Below are 15,643 nucleotides of genomic sequence, written 5' to 3' on the forward strand. Positions count from 1 at the left end.
AAAGAAAGAAAGAAAGAAAGAAAGAAAGAAAGAAAGAAAGAAAGAAAGAAAGAAAGAAAGGGGGAGGAGGGGGGAAGAAAGGAAAAGAAAGAAAATAAGGAAAAAAAATAAAGAGAAAGACAAACTACAAACAAAATTAGCTGTCTCAATGCAAAGCCCATCGACACTAAAAAGGGAATTGTAATTCCGTGCAATGGTGAGAGGACGGGGGAGGAAGTAATGCTGTTTTGGAGATCATCCGCACAATTGGGAATATCATATAGATGCCGGGAGAGTCCTTGAGAAAACATCTCACCTCAGCCCCGACTGAAGAGGAAAGACAATACTTTGGTGAAACATAACTCGGTGTTTCTAGGAAAGGCTCCAGTAGCACACTGCTCACCAACGCAAGGAGCCTTGTAAATTTTATTGTGAATGGAATGGGCAATGGCAAGAGTACGACACAGCACAGCATCTGCACGTGCAGCTTAGCCAGTAATAAGTAAAGAAATGTGTTACTAAGAAGACACCAGAAAATACTTCTATCAAGAACTCAAGCTCAGCGACCTTCAAGCTTGAGTACAAAACAGCTCCCAAAACCATCTCGCTACTTTTTATTCCTAGCCCAGGTGAATTACCTTTCCAACAAATTAATTTTCAGTCCTTCGTTGTATGGTTTGAAATACTGGCTGAAAAGCATTAATTGCAATTTCCTTGCTGCCTATAAGCACTTGCTTCTTGGTGGACATGGAACAAATGCTACATATGGGTAGAGCTCGGCATGCAACAGCCGCATGCCTGGTCCGGGAGGAGGGCTGGTGCCATGGGGAGCCTGACACCACATCCATGCAGGCAGCGGCACCCAAACTGCAGCCCTGGGCTCGGGGTTGGAGGATCCAGCAACAGCCCTCTGTTATACAGGCAGCGGTACAACATTGCTCTCAACCTGAAGGAGCACCAGGCACGAGGCCGCTGGGGAAAGGCGAGCGAACCAAAAGTGGATGTGGCTGCTCTCATTGAAAAGAAAAGTGGCCTACTCCAAAGGGGATTAGGCTAAAGTGAACTACGGCCACTTTACTTCTGAATGAGAGCATCCACACAATAGCACAATGCACTTTAACTAATGCACTTTATTTTTACACCCAGGCAATTTGTCTTACCTCTCCTGAGTGTCCTTGTTCGAATGTGCCCCGGGACCCATCGAGTTGCCCGACCAGGCAGGAGCCTTCGAGCAGCCCTGCTGGCCACTGTGTTTCCCTCAATGCCACGACAGCCAACATGCAACTGCCTGCTGGGGAGAGATACTTCCCTGGGGTAGCTGGAGTTCTTTCATGCTAACAGAGACCAGGCTTGTCACCCAAGCAGGCCCTGAACCACACCAGAACAAGGCCCTCCTGCAGCCATCAGCCTGCAGGGCTCCTGCTCTCACCTACAACCTCAAGCTAGACTGGATCTTATTTATTTTCCCCTTGCTTCCAGGTGGTAAACAAAAAGCAACCAAGCTAAGAAGGGAGCTGAAGGCTGGCAAGTTGTCTTGAAGCCGTGTCACAAAATATCAGCGGCGCGAGAGATACTGGGTCATTAATCAGGGACAGAAACACATCCAAATAACACCAAACACAAAATGTGTGCTCTATTAGAGGCTGGAGTCACCCTCTCCAAAACACTGCTGTAACGGCAGGGGGAAAAAAAATGAAAAGAAAACAACAACCAACCTAAACAGTCATCTACAAATTTGCCGGGTGAGTCAAAGCCTGTTACAAGCAACCGAGCATCCGGGGAGCGAGGGAACGCGCCAAAGACACGCGATGGTACGGCAGCACACCCGGCTCTCCTTGCACACAAACCCCGGCTGGGAAACTACTCCAGAAACGTTCCACAGTTTTAATGACTGGTTCGGAACAATCCTTGTCTTTATTTTCCGAAATTTGTTTAGATTATACAAGATAGCTCCTCACTGCGAGCTCATGTGACCAAAAAAAACCCCAAACGCAGCAATGCAAAACAAAGAAGAGACTCTCTAATTTAAAGAAGCTGTGCCGGATTTTCGCTGTGTTTTAAGCTGCTTTTTAAAAGCAGTATTTATCAGTGCAACCTACGCTTACTCATTTTGATTGAGTGCGTTATAATCTGATTTTTTCAGTGCTAACATCACCCACTCCAGGCTCCGGCAACCCGTGTGCGAGGCCCATTGCTTTCACTGTTACCTGCACACAGGCAGTGAGTGAAGAACCAAACTCGCACCCACCAAGACTAAACCTAAAGTGAAGCTTGTTTTGCTCAACTCACTTCCAAGCTGCCCCAAAAGAACAACCTGCAGAATAACCGTGTTCCGAATCGCGACGACACCGTGAGCTCCCGCTTACGGCAATGCTTCAGGGAAGGTTGGCAGATGTTTATGACAAGTTCCAGGGTTTCCTGGCTGATTTGAAAATAGATATTAAAGAAAAGGAAAAAAAGAAAGAAAAAAAAAAGAAAAAAAAAGAAAAAGAGAATTGAAATTCTGCTTTGCAAACTTCAGTTTGGAAAACTTTATACAGGAGTTGGGCCTGAGCATGGAAGTCTGCTAGTATTATACCCAGCAGTGAGGATGGATACATTCGGGCTCACAAGTGACTAAAACTAAAAGTAAAAATCGACAGAGATTCTTGAATTCAAACGGAATAACAGAGGAAAGAAAATACATTCAAACCCGTATCTCTTTAGCAGCGTATTTACTTGCTTTAAGAAACCCAATTTTGCTAACGCCATGGCAGCTGCAGCACTCCTGATGGAAACAGGCCCCGAATAGAAATGAACATGCCCTATCTTCTCCTTTACGCAGCCTGCTCAGATCTTAAATACTGAGGGGGAAAAAGCAGCAACCCCCAAAAAGGCATAAAAAGGACTCATTAGCTCAAGGTGGCATAAAGTCAGGGGCACAGCTCTCCATTTGGAGGCTTTCAAATGCTGTTTTACTGTCTCTCCTCCAACTCGCACATCACTGTAATGCTTTCATTATGCAGAACTGAACTCTACTTTGCACCCTTAGTGCTTCATCTGCCCGCTCCTCCAACATGAGAGAGCACACAGCAAAGGCAGTAACATGTGCAACTTTTCCCACCCCTTGATGCTATACATGGGTCTGAAAATACCTGCAAAGAACTCTTGGAGTAAAGCAGCACCTCTTCACCTCCTTTATTTTTATTCCCCTCTGTCAGAGGCATTATTTAGCACTGGCTGTAGCAAGCTAGAACCAATAGGTCTGAATGTTCATGGAAGTTACTGTTTTCGGAATGAGTGGATGCCCTCATCAGCCCATCCACCTCCATGCACAGCACACAGCACATCCCGCTTTACGATGCTCTCTTTGTACAGAACATCACATTTTAAGCAACATTTCCACCCCTCACAAACACCGCCATCTATCCACATTTTGTTTGCGGAACCCCTCCAACTGCATGCATGACAAACACCTACTGCCATATAAATACAAGTGTTTGCTTTACGATATACATATATATATGATATACTATCACCTGAGAAGGGCCATCTAAAACACCACAGTTGCAAACATTTAAGACTGTAACAAAAATGACTGCGACTCCAGTATCGGTTTACTATCCTTCAACAATTTCCCTGACAGTGGAGTCAAATAATGTTGAATTATGGACCTTCTTACAGGAAGTCTTATTTCACGTTCATTTTTTTGATCATTTCCCCTTGCGTCCCTATCGGAATCCGACCGTTTGCCATTTGTACTTCACACTTTTCTGCAAATATCATTGGCTTGTGTGTGATTCAATTATAATTCGGCCACGTAACATTGCTCAACAAGTTTATTTCACCTCGGCAAAGCCTGTTTCACCCCTTAAAAAAGCCATCTTATGTTGCTAACGTACTTTGAGTGCAGTGGCCACTCTGTTCCCTGCTTTCCTTAAGGGAGGCTTTATCCAGATATACTCCAGGGAAGCGTATCTGCAAAAAGCCCGATTTTACAGCTTGAATTTGAGCACCTAGGAGCCAAGGTGAGGAGTTTCCACCACCCGGCTGCTAGGAGCGGATCTGGAGTCCCTAAGAAACGGAATTCCTCCTGAGCGGGTGGTGTTTTGCACAGGATGGACTTTTCCCATCTGCATCACACAACAGCTGTGTTTTAAATCTTTCCGGGCTACGACAAACATTCGAAAATTTAAACATGCCAATGTTTGAAAAGATAATGATTAGGAAAAAAAAATAAATAAGGGTTTATTTTGAAACTCCAGCAATGGGCGCGAGGGTTCAGCGAGGAGTTTAGAGCCACGCTCCCCAGCTCGGAGATCCCAAATGAAACCCCAGCTCCCTCCCTTTCCTTCTGGAAGCAGCAGCCCGGCGGGTCCCACCCTGGCAGGCAGCGGGGTCGCGCCTGCAGGAGAAGGATGCTATTGGAGTGACCTCTGGCCAGCACGCCAGTTAAATCACCGAACAATGGCCAGCGTTATGGGGCTTTCCTGCGCAAAATCTGGCATTAGTGTCACTGACTTCCATCAAGCGGGGGGGACTTAAAGGCGCTGGCACGGAGGGGCCTAGGAGGGAAGAATAAATAAGGGGAAACCAATAAATTAAAAAAACAAAAAAAAAAACCCCAAAAAACAACAACAACAACAACAAAAACAACCCTGTTAACTGTAACCTTTACTACCACAATATACGAAAATGTAATTAAACCCATCATAAAAGCTTTTACATACTTACTCTTTTATGACTCTCGAAAGCACAAAGGCGCGCAGCCCGCGCGCACCGCGCACCTCCCGCAATAAACGCACCGCGCGGGGACATCCTAATTAGCCGCAGCGGCGACGAGCACTCAACACCCCATTAGCTGCCCATTAGGGCCCAGATCCTGCCGGCCCCGGCCCCGGCAGCTCCGCGTCCCCGGGCAAAGCCCGCGGCTCTGCGCTCGGACGCGCAACCTTGCGCCTTTTCCCTTCCGCGGGGCTGCGCGCTTCTTGCGCGGAGAGCTCCGAGAGAGCGGCCGGCCCCGCGCGACACCCGCACTCCTCGGTGAGGTTTAGGGGGGTCCGTGGGACGGGGACCCCCTCACCCCCGACGACCCCCAAAATTGCAGCTTCGTTTCTTTACCTTCCGCTTTAATAAAATAATGATTCGTTGGGAAAACGGGGTATAAATCTTCATTTTGGAGGCAATTAAAGTGTTGATTTCATTCGTGCCCCTAAGCGATTCTTGTAATTTGCTCAAATAGCTTTATGTACCCAGCACTCCAGAGCTTTTAGAAACCCATTTTCTAGTTAGACTTGTTGGATTACAATTTGGATACAACGGCGGCGAGGCCGACTCTCCCCATCCCGCTCCCGGCCTCAGAACTCCCCTGTCACTCCCCACGGGGCAGCGGGACCCCAGGAAACATCACTCCAACCCCCCCCCCAGCGCCGACCCCCGCAGCTTTTCCCTTCGCAGCGTTTCGGGGGCACAAACACCGCAAGCAGAAGCCCTCCATCCCCCCGGCTCCCATCCCGCAGCCTGAGCTGCGGAGGGAAACACAGGGGCCAGTGCCCCCGCCGCGATGCAACGCACCTTTCCGCCGGGCTCTAACGCACAACTCCTGGCGGTAATGGTATAAGCGGTTGAAGGGAACCGCTGTCTGCTCGGCTGCGCCTTGCTTTAACAAAAGGAAACCTCCAGAGTCGGGAGCTGATTGCTCCTAACACCGTATTTACGGAGCGGATCATACGGGAGAAATAACTTGGGCTTCCAGAGGCGACTGCGGCCGCCCTCCCCATCCCCCTCGCTGTCCTCCGCTCGAGCGGGCAGAGAAAGCCGACCCGAAAAAAAGAACCAACTCGCAGCCACCTCCGTTCTCGACCTCCCGAGCCCGGCGTTCCCGCACGGGGAGAGCAGAGAGGGGCACACGGCGACACGGGGTGGGAGAAGCGGAAAAGCTCCCTGCAGCTCTCCCGGTTCCCCCCCCAGCCCCCTTCACCCCCCCGGGCACAGCAGCGCAGGGCTCGCGCAGCACAGCGCAGCCCCGACCTGACACGGCCAGAGCCGCTCAGCGCCTCGGGGCTTCGCCTGGGGTCCGAGCTCTCTTTTCTCTCTCTCTCTCTTTTATTATTATTATTTATTTTTGGAAAACTCGAATAATTCAAATCCCGGGTCCCGTTTTATTTTCTCTCCCCCCCCCTCCCCCCCTTGATTTTTTTTTCCCCCTATTAAGTAAAATAAAATGGGCGCGTTTGCAGCAGGCAGGCGTGCACAAAGCAATGTTCACTGAAGTCTAAAAGCGTTCGGCCAAGGAAAACTGACAAGACAGACTAATGAACCGTAGAGACGGGAAGAAAATAGGCAGCATTTGCTAGATTTCAAACCCTCTCTGTCTTCCCCGGACCACCTATCTCGGATTTTATTATTATTTTTGTGTACGGTTCCAGCCGTCCCTTTTCTAAAGCACCAGAAACCGGCGATTCACGGCTAACACTTCTATTATTGTCAAGGGTAAATAAAATAAAGAGAGAAATTAAAAGCGACAAGAACCAGGTCGAGTTTGCAGGCGACGCTTTTACAAGCTCATCTCGCCAGGTCGAATACGGGAGCAAGCCTTAATGAAGCAATAATAGCCGCATTATTCAAAAATTTTTCATTTCGATGGAAATTTATCTAAAAGGGACTTAATTATATGCAAATAATAAAAGGAGGCGTAGTGACCCGGCGACCGCTCTGCATACAGATCTCAACGCGAGGCGCTGCGGGACCGTACCTGATCGGTGAGGTTTGCCGACCGCGTTATGTCCTCGCTGTCCGATTTTGATCCGCCCTCTCTATCGTCTATGACCAAATCGATAGGCATTTTTCCTTTCAAACAACTAATGTACCGATGGCAGAAATTGTCACATAATTCGTGTACCTACATTGAGGTTGGGGGTGGGGGGGTGAGGGGGGGAGAAGAGGAAAAGGATAAAGGAGGGGAAGGAGGGGAGAAGGGGGGGGAGGAAGAAAATATAATCAGGAATGCATAAGTAAAATTGACAAGTGCAACCAGTCTCCCCCTTTCACCCCTGTGACATCCGAAGTCCTAAATAGGGGAAACACACTGCAATTATCCCCCCGAGACCTCCCGACGCATCCAGAATTAGGAATAACTTTCTTTTCTCGCAAAATAGAGATATCCCAGAAAATTGACAGTGACAAGATGATTCACAGGCTACAACATATTCAACACCCGTGTTAAATTCATCTGCTCCCGGAGCTGTGGCCATTAGAGAGGTGACCTGCATGGGTGACATTTAAGGTAAACTATTTAATTTCAGCCGGTGATTTCATCGCAAACCCTTTCCAAAGGGAGAGGAAAAGGGATTAAAACCACAGCAACAAAACCACCAAGAAAACAAAACGATACTCAGCGCTCAGATAGGCTGCAGGCATCCGAGCCGTACCTGCACTGCCCGCACTGCCCGCACTTAACGGGGCAGATATTAGCGCATTTAGCGCACGGGGTGAGAACGAGCTGCCACCGGCGCTCGGAGAAAGCGGCCGAGGTTGAGGGGCTGCGGACTTTTCGGCTAGTTAAAAAACTCCTCCGAACGTTTCTCTATAGGAGGAAGGGGACTGAGTGCCGGTGAAGGGGAAGCAGCGCTCGCCCCGCTCGGGTGGCACCGCACCGCGGACGCAGCGGCTTTGCGGGGCCGCAGCGCTTTTTCCTCCCGGAGCTGCGCGGTCGTTGCCGGCTGCCAAACCCAGAGCCGGCCCCGGAGCTCGGCTCTGCTTTGTCTCTGCGAAACGTTACGGGACAGCCCCGTGCCCTCGGCCTGACCCGCGGAGATGGTTCTTCAGATAGAAATAAATAAAGCGACAAACAAACAAGCGAATAAATAAAACAAACCCCATCCCGACTGACTGCCACCGACCCCGCTCGTCCTTCCCATCCGCCCCCCACCCCACCCCCTCTAAATAACCTCCCCCCCCTCCTCCCCAAAGCTCAGCGCCGAGGCTCGGAGCGCAGAGTGGAGCGGTGCCGTTCGGCACCCGGGGCTGAAGGGGTGTACAAAGAGCACAATGAGTGCAGGGCCCGGGCGTGGGGAGCCGGGCGCGGGGCTGCAATTGTAATTAAACTGCGAAGAGAAATGGACGCCGAGATTGGTCTTGACACTAATTACCAGCCAGAAAGACATTTATGCAAATGTACCAGAAGCCTCAACTTCTGCGGGGTTGAAACGAAGGGGGAAGAAAGGGAGAGAGACAAAAAATTACCTTCTCTAATTCCAACAGATGAAACCTTAATACTTGTATGGCTTGGATCATCTGGAAAGACACAAACAGCGCGTTTATCCCCCTCCGGGTGGGGTCACCCCCCCCTTCCCCCCCCCTCCCTACCCCCCGCCCCTGCCCTGCTTCGCTTTGGTGGTAAATAAAAACTTGTTTTGATTTATGGTGATGCCACTAAAAGTTAATAGCGGCGGCTTTGTGCTCTGCTTAACGAGAAGCGACCTGGAGCTCACCGAAAAATAAAAGCAACGGAGCGACGGGATTATGCGCATCGTAAACATCGGTTTTTGCAAAAGGGAAATAAAGAAACAAGTCCCCCCCCCCCCTAAACGCGGTCGCTTTGGGAAAGGGGTGGAAGAATCCTATTCAAACAGTCCCGCAGCCGTGAGGGGGGAAATAGAGAGCGGGGCGACGGGAGCACAGCGGCGGTGCGGCGGTGGTTGTGGGCAAGGAGAGGGGACCCCCTCCCACCCCCCTTCCCCGCGGCACAGCGCCGGGATGGGCCCGGTAAGAGCGGTGCTAAAAGCGAAGGGTTACAGATCCACGTGAGAGGGTTTCACTTTGGCACCGCTCGGTGCTTGTCACAGCCCGCAAGGAGAAAGGCATAGAAGTTCCCCCCCACCAAAAAAAAAAAAAAGACAAGAAAAAAAAGGGAAGGTGGGGGTGGGGAGAGGAAGAAGTGGTGTTAACTCTTACCAAGTTATCCAGTTCGGGATTAGAGGAAAAGAGGGGTTTCTCTGCTCGGATCTAAATAGAAGAAAGGAGAGGGGAAGTATGGGGATGGGAGGAGGGAGGGAGGGAGAGAAATATACGAGAGATTTGAGATGCGGCAGCAGCACGAACAGACGTTATTACTTCTCGCTTCGTTACACTGCTGGGCCCACCGTGCAACCCTCCGTGCTCCCACCGAGCCCCGAGACGCCGCGGCCCGGCCCGGCCAGCGGGGACCCGAGCACGGGCACTGCAGGGAGCGCCCACAGCCCCCTATTTGGGGGGCCGCTTCGCTTTGCTTTCACCTCCCTCCACATGAGAAGAGGGGTGGGGGGAAACGCGCATCTTTATCTCGGCCGAGACTTGCTTTTCTCATCGGAAATTTATTATTATTATTATCATCATTATTATTATTTTGGGTGCTGTTTCAACCCGGTTTTGCTGACCTGTTTGGCGAACACTGCTATGTCTTCATTGAAAGACTCAGAAGAGCAAACGTCGCCTCCCGCTACCCCGGGTTCCCTGGGCGTGCATGTGGCTAATTCACATTTCTCAAAAATCAGTGCTAAAAGAGGGAACAGGGGGTGTCTGCAAGAAAATACAATGGTCACACACACACGCACGCACACACAGAAGGAGGGATGAGAGAAAGAAAAGAAAAAGAAATTAAAAATAATAATAAAGAAGAAGAAGAAGAACACAAATGAGAGCAGCACGGACCGAACGCACCGACGCAACCGCCCAGTCCCGAGGCTGCGCCCCCGCGGAGCGGCTCCGAGCGCTTCTCCCCTCTGCCCCCCATCTCCCCCCCGGCCCGCCCGCGGCCGCGCATCTCCCGGCACCCTTCGGCCGGGCTAAGAATAAACCCCAGCGGTTCCAGCAGCCATTTTGAATTAACTTTGCCTTCACTTGGAACAAAATAAAAGAGTGAGAAATCAAAAGAAAAACGAGGGCGTGAATGCAGAATAACGACCCCGAAATTGTAATCTAAGGACGTACTCTTTCATGCTTTTGATTCCCAACCCCTTTTCCCCCCCTCCTCCCGCCTTCCAGCCCCAGGTGGAGGACTTTCTGGGAGTGAAAGTAAGGATAAAAGAGGGGGGGGGGGAATAGGAAAAATAAAGGGACGCCACCAGCAAAGCCCCTCCAGCACCCGAACCCCTCCATCAGGACAGTGACACGGCCGGGAGCCCCACAGCCCCGCACGGCCCCCCCAGCTGCGCACCCGGAGTGGCTGCGGGGCCCCCGGCCCCTTCCCTATTGCAAGAGAGGAGAGAGTGCGGGCACACACGCGCCTCGATGCACAGATATCTATTTTCTCCCCCCCTTTTTTTTCTTTCCCCCCAGAGCTTCATACTTTATTTTTTTTTTCTCTCTCTCTCTTTTTAATTTAATTTTATTTAATTTTTTTTTTTTTGTCTTTCTTTTCGGTGTTTACTTTTGTCTTTTCTTTCCCCCCTCCACACACCCCCCCCCGGAGGGCACAGCAATGAGCTCCGAGAGCCCTCCGGATTGCTGTGAAAGCGATCGAGAGCTGTGATTTCTCACCCGCCGCAGAGCGCAACTCTTTGCAGAGCGATTTTTAAGAGGCTCTGAAAGTTCCCCCACTGAAGCGCTGCAGGCAGAAGATCGCACCGCACAACTCTCCCACCCGACCCGGCCCGGCAGGTCTCCAAAACGTCAAACTCAAATCGTTAAGAGGTTGAGAAAAGCGGAGCAGCTCGGAGCTATCCCCCCTTCACTGCGAGCGGGGCGGAAAGTTGGGCAAAGGCACCCGCGCAGGTTGCGCCCTGGGAATATTTCCCTCTCCCTCGTCCATGAGCTGTTTCCAACTTGGGGGACGACGACTATGTTTTAACGGAGGGAAAAGTAAGAAGGGGGAGACGCGTTGGGGGCGACCCGGCGGCCCCGATCCCAGCGTCGCGCAAGGGGCATCCTCCCCCCCACCACCCCGAGCCGCGCAAAGTTGCGCGGGCGCGCAGCCGCGCCCGGCACCTACCCGTAGATGGCATCTTTATCTCTCTTGAGAGCATCGTTGACCGAGGCGCCCATGGCGGGGGGCATGGCGTTGGCGTGGGCGGCGTGCGGGTACTGGTGCGAGTGGAGCGGCGGCCCGTGGTTCAGGTGGTGCACGGGCTGCATGGGGCGGCCGCCGTGCGGGTCCCCGTACATGGTGGTGGGGATGCCCACCCCCTCCATGCCGCCGTAGTGGGGCAGCTCGTCGTACTGCGGGGCACAGAGCGGACAGGGGTCAGCTGGGGGGGGGTGGGGAGGAGGCGCGGGTGCCCCCTCCTCCAGCTCCGGGGGGAAAAGGCTGAGAACCCGGGGGCGAGGGGGCGACGGCAAAATGCGGTTTAACTCGGCACCCCCCGCGACGTAACTCGGCCCGAGCCGCCCCGCCGATAAACTTTTAGGGCCGGGTACCGAACCGGCGGGATGAGGAGCTCAGCAGTGGGGAAGGAGGTTAAAAAAGACGGAGAAAAACCAGGGAGTTCGCTTTCCCCGCCCGGCCTCGGGGAAGGGATTTCTTTGTTAAGGGCGGCGGGCGCGGGTCCCGGGCGAGGGTAGCGCCGTGCGGGGTCTGTGCGGGGTGGGACACGGCTCGGCGGAGGGGAACGGGGAGCGAACCCGAGTAGCAGCGCACATGGCAGCGCCGCTCGCTTGAATTCGAATTAATAAAGGGACGCGCTTTTGGAGCCGCACCGAAAAAGAAATTTTTTAAAAGGGAGGGAAGGAAAAAAAAAAAAAAAAAAAAAAATTAGCCGAGAGGGGACGGGGGGGGGGAAGAAAGGAGCAAAAAAAAGTTGCACCTCCAACCAGCTCGGAGCTGCCCCGAAGGGCAGCGGCGCATCCTCGCAGCGCGGCGGAGCGCTCCCCGTAGCCAAACACGCGGAGCCGGGCACGGAGCCGGGCAGGAGGAGGGCAGCACTGGCGCCCTGGCCCGGTCCCGGCCGCAAAGCGATGGGCCCGAGAGCCGCCCTCGGGATGAGCGCACGGAGCCGGAGGCGCAAACCGGGGAGAGAAGAACGGCTCGGGCCCCAGCACCGCGCCGTGCCCCGCTCCGATAGGAGGGGGAAGAAAAAGCAAAAAAGTTTTTTTCGCGGCCCTTTGGCAGCCGCGTGTGGGTGTCGTTTAAGCAGCGAACCGCAGGTTTGGATACGTACCCTTTGCGCCATCGGCCTGCTCGCTCCCTTCCTACTTCAACTTCTAATAGATCCTCCGTGAGGCCAGCGTGAAAGGAAAGAGACGCGCGGTCCCCCCCCCCCCTCTCCCCAAAAACGCAAAAAAATCCCTCAACGTCGCCAACCAGGAAAGCCGCCGGGGAACGTCTTCGGCTCGCCGGGACTCAGCGGAGCGGTGCGGTAATTCAGCATTAAAAAGAGGGGAAAAAAAAAAAAATTAAGAAGAATATAAAAAAAAAAAAAAAAGGAAAAAAAAAAGAGGAATAATAATAATAATAATAATAATGAAAAAAAAAATTCAAAAATGACCCCCCAAAAAAATAATAATAGAAATCAGCTCTGCCTCCTTCCTTCTTTTTTTCCTCTCTTTCTTTCTCTCCTTCCTTCCTCCCTGCCCGCCTTCTCTCCCTCTCTCCCTTCTCTCCCCCTCTCGTTTCCAAGACAGCGGCGGGGCGAACGCAAATATCCGTTCCCGAGGCGCGCGGTGCCCCTCACGCCCCGCTCCCGGCTCCCATGGCTTTTTGCCACTCCGGCTGTCAATCACGGGCGGTGTCAAGGTGCTGAATGACTGATGGCGATCCGCTGCGTGCGCTCCCACCGCGCAGGACACCGCCAATGTGGGCTTTGAGCTCGGGAGGGATCTCGGCAAAAAAATAAAAAAATAAAAAAAGGGGGGGAAAAAGAGAGGGAAAAATAATATTATTTTTTTTTTTGTGGAAAAAAAAATTAAAAAAATCAAAAAATCGGGGAAGGAGGAGGAGGAGGGAGACGAGGAGGAGAATTAAAAATTAAAGCGCGCCGGCTCCCTTTATTATGGTTATTATGACGGCGCTGCCGGCGGGGGCTCTCTGCTCTCTGCTCGCTCCTCCTCGCCGCGCTCCGCATCCCCCGCCGCCGCCGGCGCGCTCTGCCCCTGCGCGGCCGCCGGGCGAGGCTGGAGGCGGAGGCGGGCGCGGACCGGGGGGCGGGCGGGCGGGGGGGGGGGACACGCCGCCGCCGCCTCCGCCGCCGCCGCCACCGCGTTCCGCGCGCTGCCGGGCGTTCTCCACCGCCGCCTCCGCCGCGCAGCGCCGGGCTGGAGCAGACTGCGGGAACCCGGAAGTAGTGGTGGCCATAACAGGTCGCGTCTTACACAATGCGCTGGGCGGCGGCAACTCCGCGACCGGCGCAGGGGGGCGCGCCGAACGATCGTCGGTTGCTCGCCGTGGCCGCGCCCCCCACGGCCGGCCCACCCTCGCCGCCGGCCCCTTTGTCCCGCGGCCGCCGCCGAGTGAGCTCACCCGGCCCCCGGCCGCGCCGCCGCCGAGCCGCCGCAGCCCAATCAGCGTCTCGCCGAGCCTCTATTGGTCGGGGTGGGCTGTAGGGCGCCGCGGGGCGGCGCAGGATGAAGCTCCGGAGTTGCGCCGTACCGTATATTGTAAGGGGGGGTAGGGGGGTGTACATCAAAAATGGAAAGCTTGAAATCTAAAAGAGTTAGAAATCATAGAAATGCAGGAAGATGAAACTCATCCTGGTTTTCACGCCGTTTCTAAGGTGTCGTTCGGCTCGCCCGCCGATACTTTTACAACGTAATTACCGGCTCGCAAATTGTTTGCCCAAAAAGCTCATTGAGGATAAGGGTTTTATAATCGGCAAACAGTTCCCAGCGGGAGGGATGAGACGCGCAACCCGCTCCGGGCCGATCCTGACGGGCTGCGCGCACCTCAGCTTCATAGGACGGGAGGCAGCGGCCCCGTCTCGGTTCCGACGGCCTCCTTTGCAGCTAAACTAGGACCTGGGGGCTCGCAGAACCCTCCGCCCCTCCCTCCGTCGAAAGCAACCCCCCCTAAAACCGTAGCGATTAACAATAAAGGGGGTACGGCTGAAAACACGGCGCAAAGCGGCCTCTGACACACAGCTCAGCCCCAAAAAGCCGCTTCGGGAGGTGCGGTCCGCGCACATTCGCTTATCGGGCAATGAGGCTCCTAATCGGGCCGAATTTCCCAGCTTCGGGAAAGAATTAGTCATAGCTCGAACAATAAAATGTTTTCTCGCTCCGCCGCTGCCTTCCTAGAAGGGATTTGCGGTGATGGCGAGGGGGGGGGAATTAGCATCCGAGTGTGCTCTTTCTCCATTAATATTTCAATGTTAAAACCCAAATAAGAACGGGCAGAAGAGGCGAACGGGCGTGGAACCGCGGAAGAAAGAGTTCGGAAGGCGGCGGGGGAGATAAGCGAGGAATGCTACTGATAAGGGCAACGATACGCGAGGATACCCGAAAAGTCAGCGCCTGTTGAAACCGAGAGGGGGAAAACTGCTTAAAGACCTATTAAAGGGCAGGGAAAGAAAAGAAAAGAAAAGAAAACAAAGGAACCCAAAAAGCTCCCGGAGCTGGAGGTGAACTGCGGGGACCGTCGGCTGCTCGGGGGACAAAGAGTCCCGGCCCGGCCCGGCGCGGCCCCGGAGCGGAGAGCAGCGATAGGGGAGCGGGGAGCGGCAGCCGTCGGGTGCCGGCCCGAAGCTCGCCCCGAGAGCCGGGCTTCTTTTCTTCATTCAACGAAGGGCTTCGTAAAATATTCCCAATAAAATTTACGGTCGTCTTAAAACTTTCCAAACACCGCAATAAATTTTTTAATAAAATTAAGTGGGAAATGAATTCCTGGCCGGGCCGTTCCGCCGCTCGCCGTTCTTCGGCCGAGGAACGGGGCCGGATAACACGCAGCCCCTAATCTCCCTCTGAGGGTTTCGACCCGCCGGGCACCGGAGCCGAACCGCAGCGCACCGAGCCGAACCGCCTCCCCCGGAGGGAGCCCGAAGTCCGGCGTTAAACCGAACCCCGCACCGCCTCGGCGCTCGGATTCGTGTCCCGCGTGGGTTTGAGCGCACTGTTCCCCCCCGTGAGCGCACAAATTCGCTCTCATCGCAGCGCTGGGGACTCTGCCCGCTCTCCCCCCGCTTCTCCGTGCCCACAGCAGAACCCCTCGGGCCGCTGTTGTATCGCCACACCTCTCCTCGAACGAGGAACAATTCCGGGTACGACTCCGCGGTTGCTTAATTAAGGAAAAAGAAAGAAAGAAAGGAAGAAAAACACACACAAAAAAAAACCCCTCTCTGCTCGCCGCTTCGCACCCGAAGCATTGAGCTGCGTTGCCGTCTACTGGGCGATGGAGAAACTGCAGCCCGCTCTGCCCTCAAACTTTCTCGGGATGCGGAGCGTTTTGGGAGGGAGCTGCGGGCCGGAGCCATCGGGTTTCTCGGGGGAAGCAGCCATAAAGAGACCCCGGGTAGCAGAGATGTGGGGCGAAACGAATATCGTTGTCGACAGCGCCCGCATTAAGAGAGAGCGGAGTGAGGAGAGCTCGGGGCTCCATGCGAGGGGGTGGGAGAAGGGGGTGAGGAGGACGGTGCTCCTCGCGGGGCAGCGGACAGTGGAGAGGTGGTTGGTGGTGGGGGCTGTTGGATAGGGGGGAAGGGCAGTAAAAAAAAGAAAAGGAAAGAAGACAAACACACACAAATCATACTAAAAGATTTGCGCCCGCTTTCTAAACCCCTTC

General features: G+C 53.7%; 1 protein-coding gene across 2 annotated transcripts in view; it reads right to left on the minus strand.

Moving 5' to 3' along the window:
* MEIS1 (Meis homeobox 1) overlaps positions 1 to 12,371 on the minus strand; it is a 93,687-nt gene extending 81,316 nt beyond the window's left edge. For both annotated transcript variants that reach the window (XM_015856539.2, XM_015856540.2), the window contains exons 1-6: positions 12,093 to 12,371; positions 10,928 to 11,154; positions 9,375 to 9,516; positions 8,914 to 8,964; positions 8,203 to 8,253; positions 6,713 to 6,859 (exon numbers count right to left, since the gene is read on the minus strand). In XM_015856539.2, coding sequence (XP_015712025.1) covers positions 6,713 to 6,859; positions 8,203 to 8,253; positions 8,914 to 8,964; positions 9,375 to 9,516; positions 10,928 to 11,154; positions 12,093 to 12,104 — 630 coding nt within the window. In that variant the 5' untranslated portion in view covers positions 12,105 to 12,371. The remainder of the gene's footprint in view (positions 1 to 6,712; positions 6,860 to 8,202; positions 8,254 to 8,913; positions 8,965 to 9,374; positions 9,517 to 10,927; positions 11,155 to 12,092) is intronic.
* Between the last annotated feature and the right edge of the window lie 3,272 nt (positions 12,372 to 15,643).

The sequence above is a fragment of the Coturnix japonica genome, chromosome 3 (genome assembly GCF_001577835.2).
Source record: "Coturnix japonica isolate 7356 chromosome 3, Coturnix japonica 2.1, whole genome shotgun sequence".
In the NCBI taxonomy this organism is placed as follows: domain Eukaryota; kingdom Metazoa; phylum Chordata; class Aves; order Galliformes; family Phasianidae; genus Coturnix; species Coturnix japonica.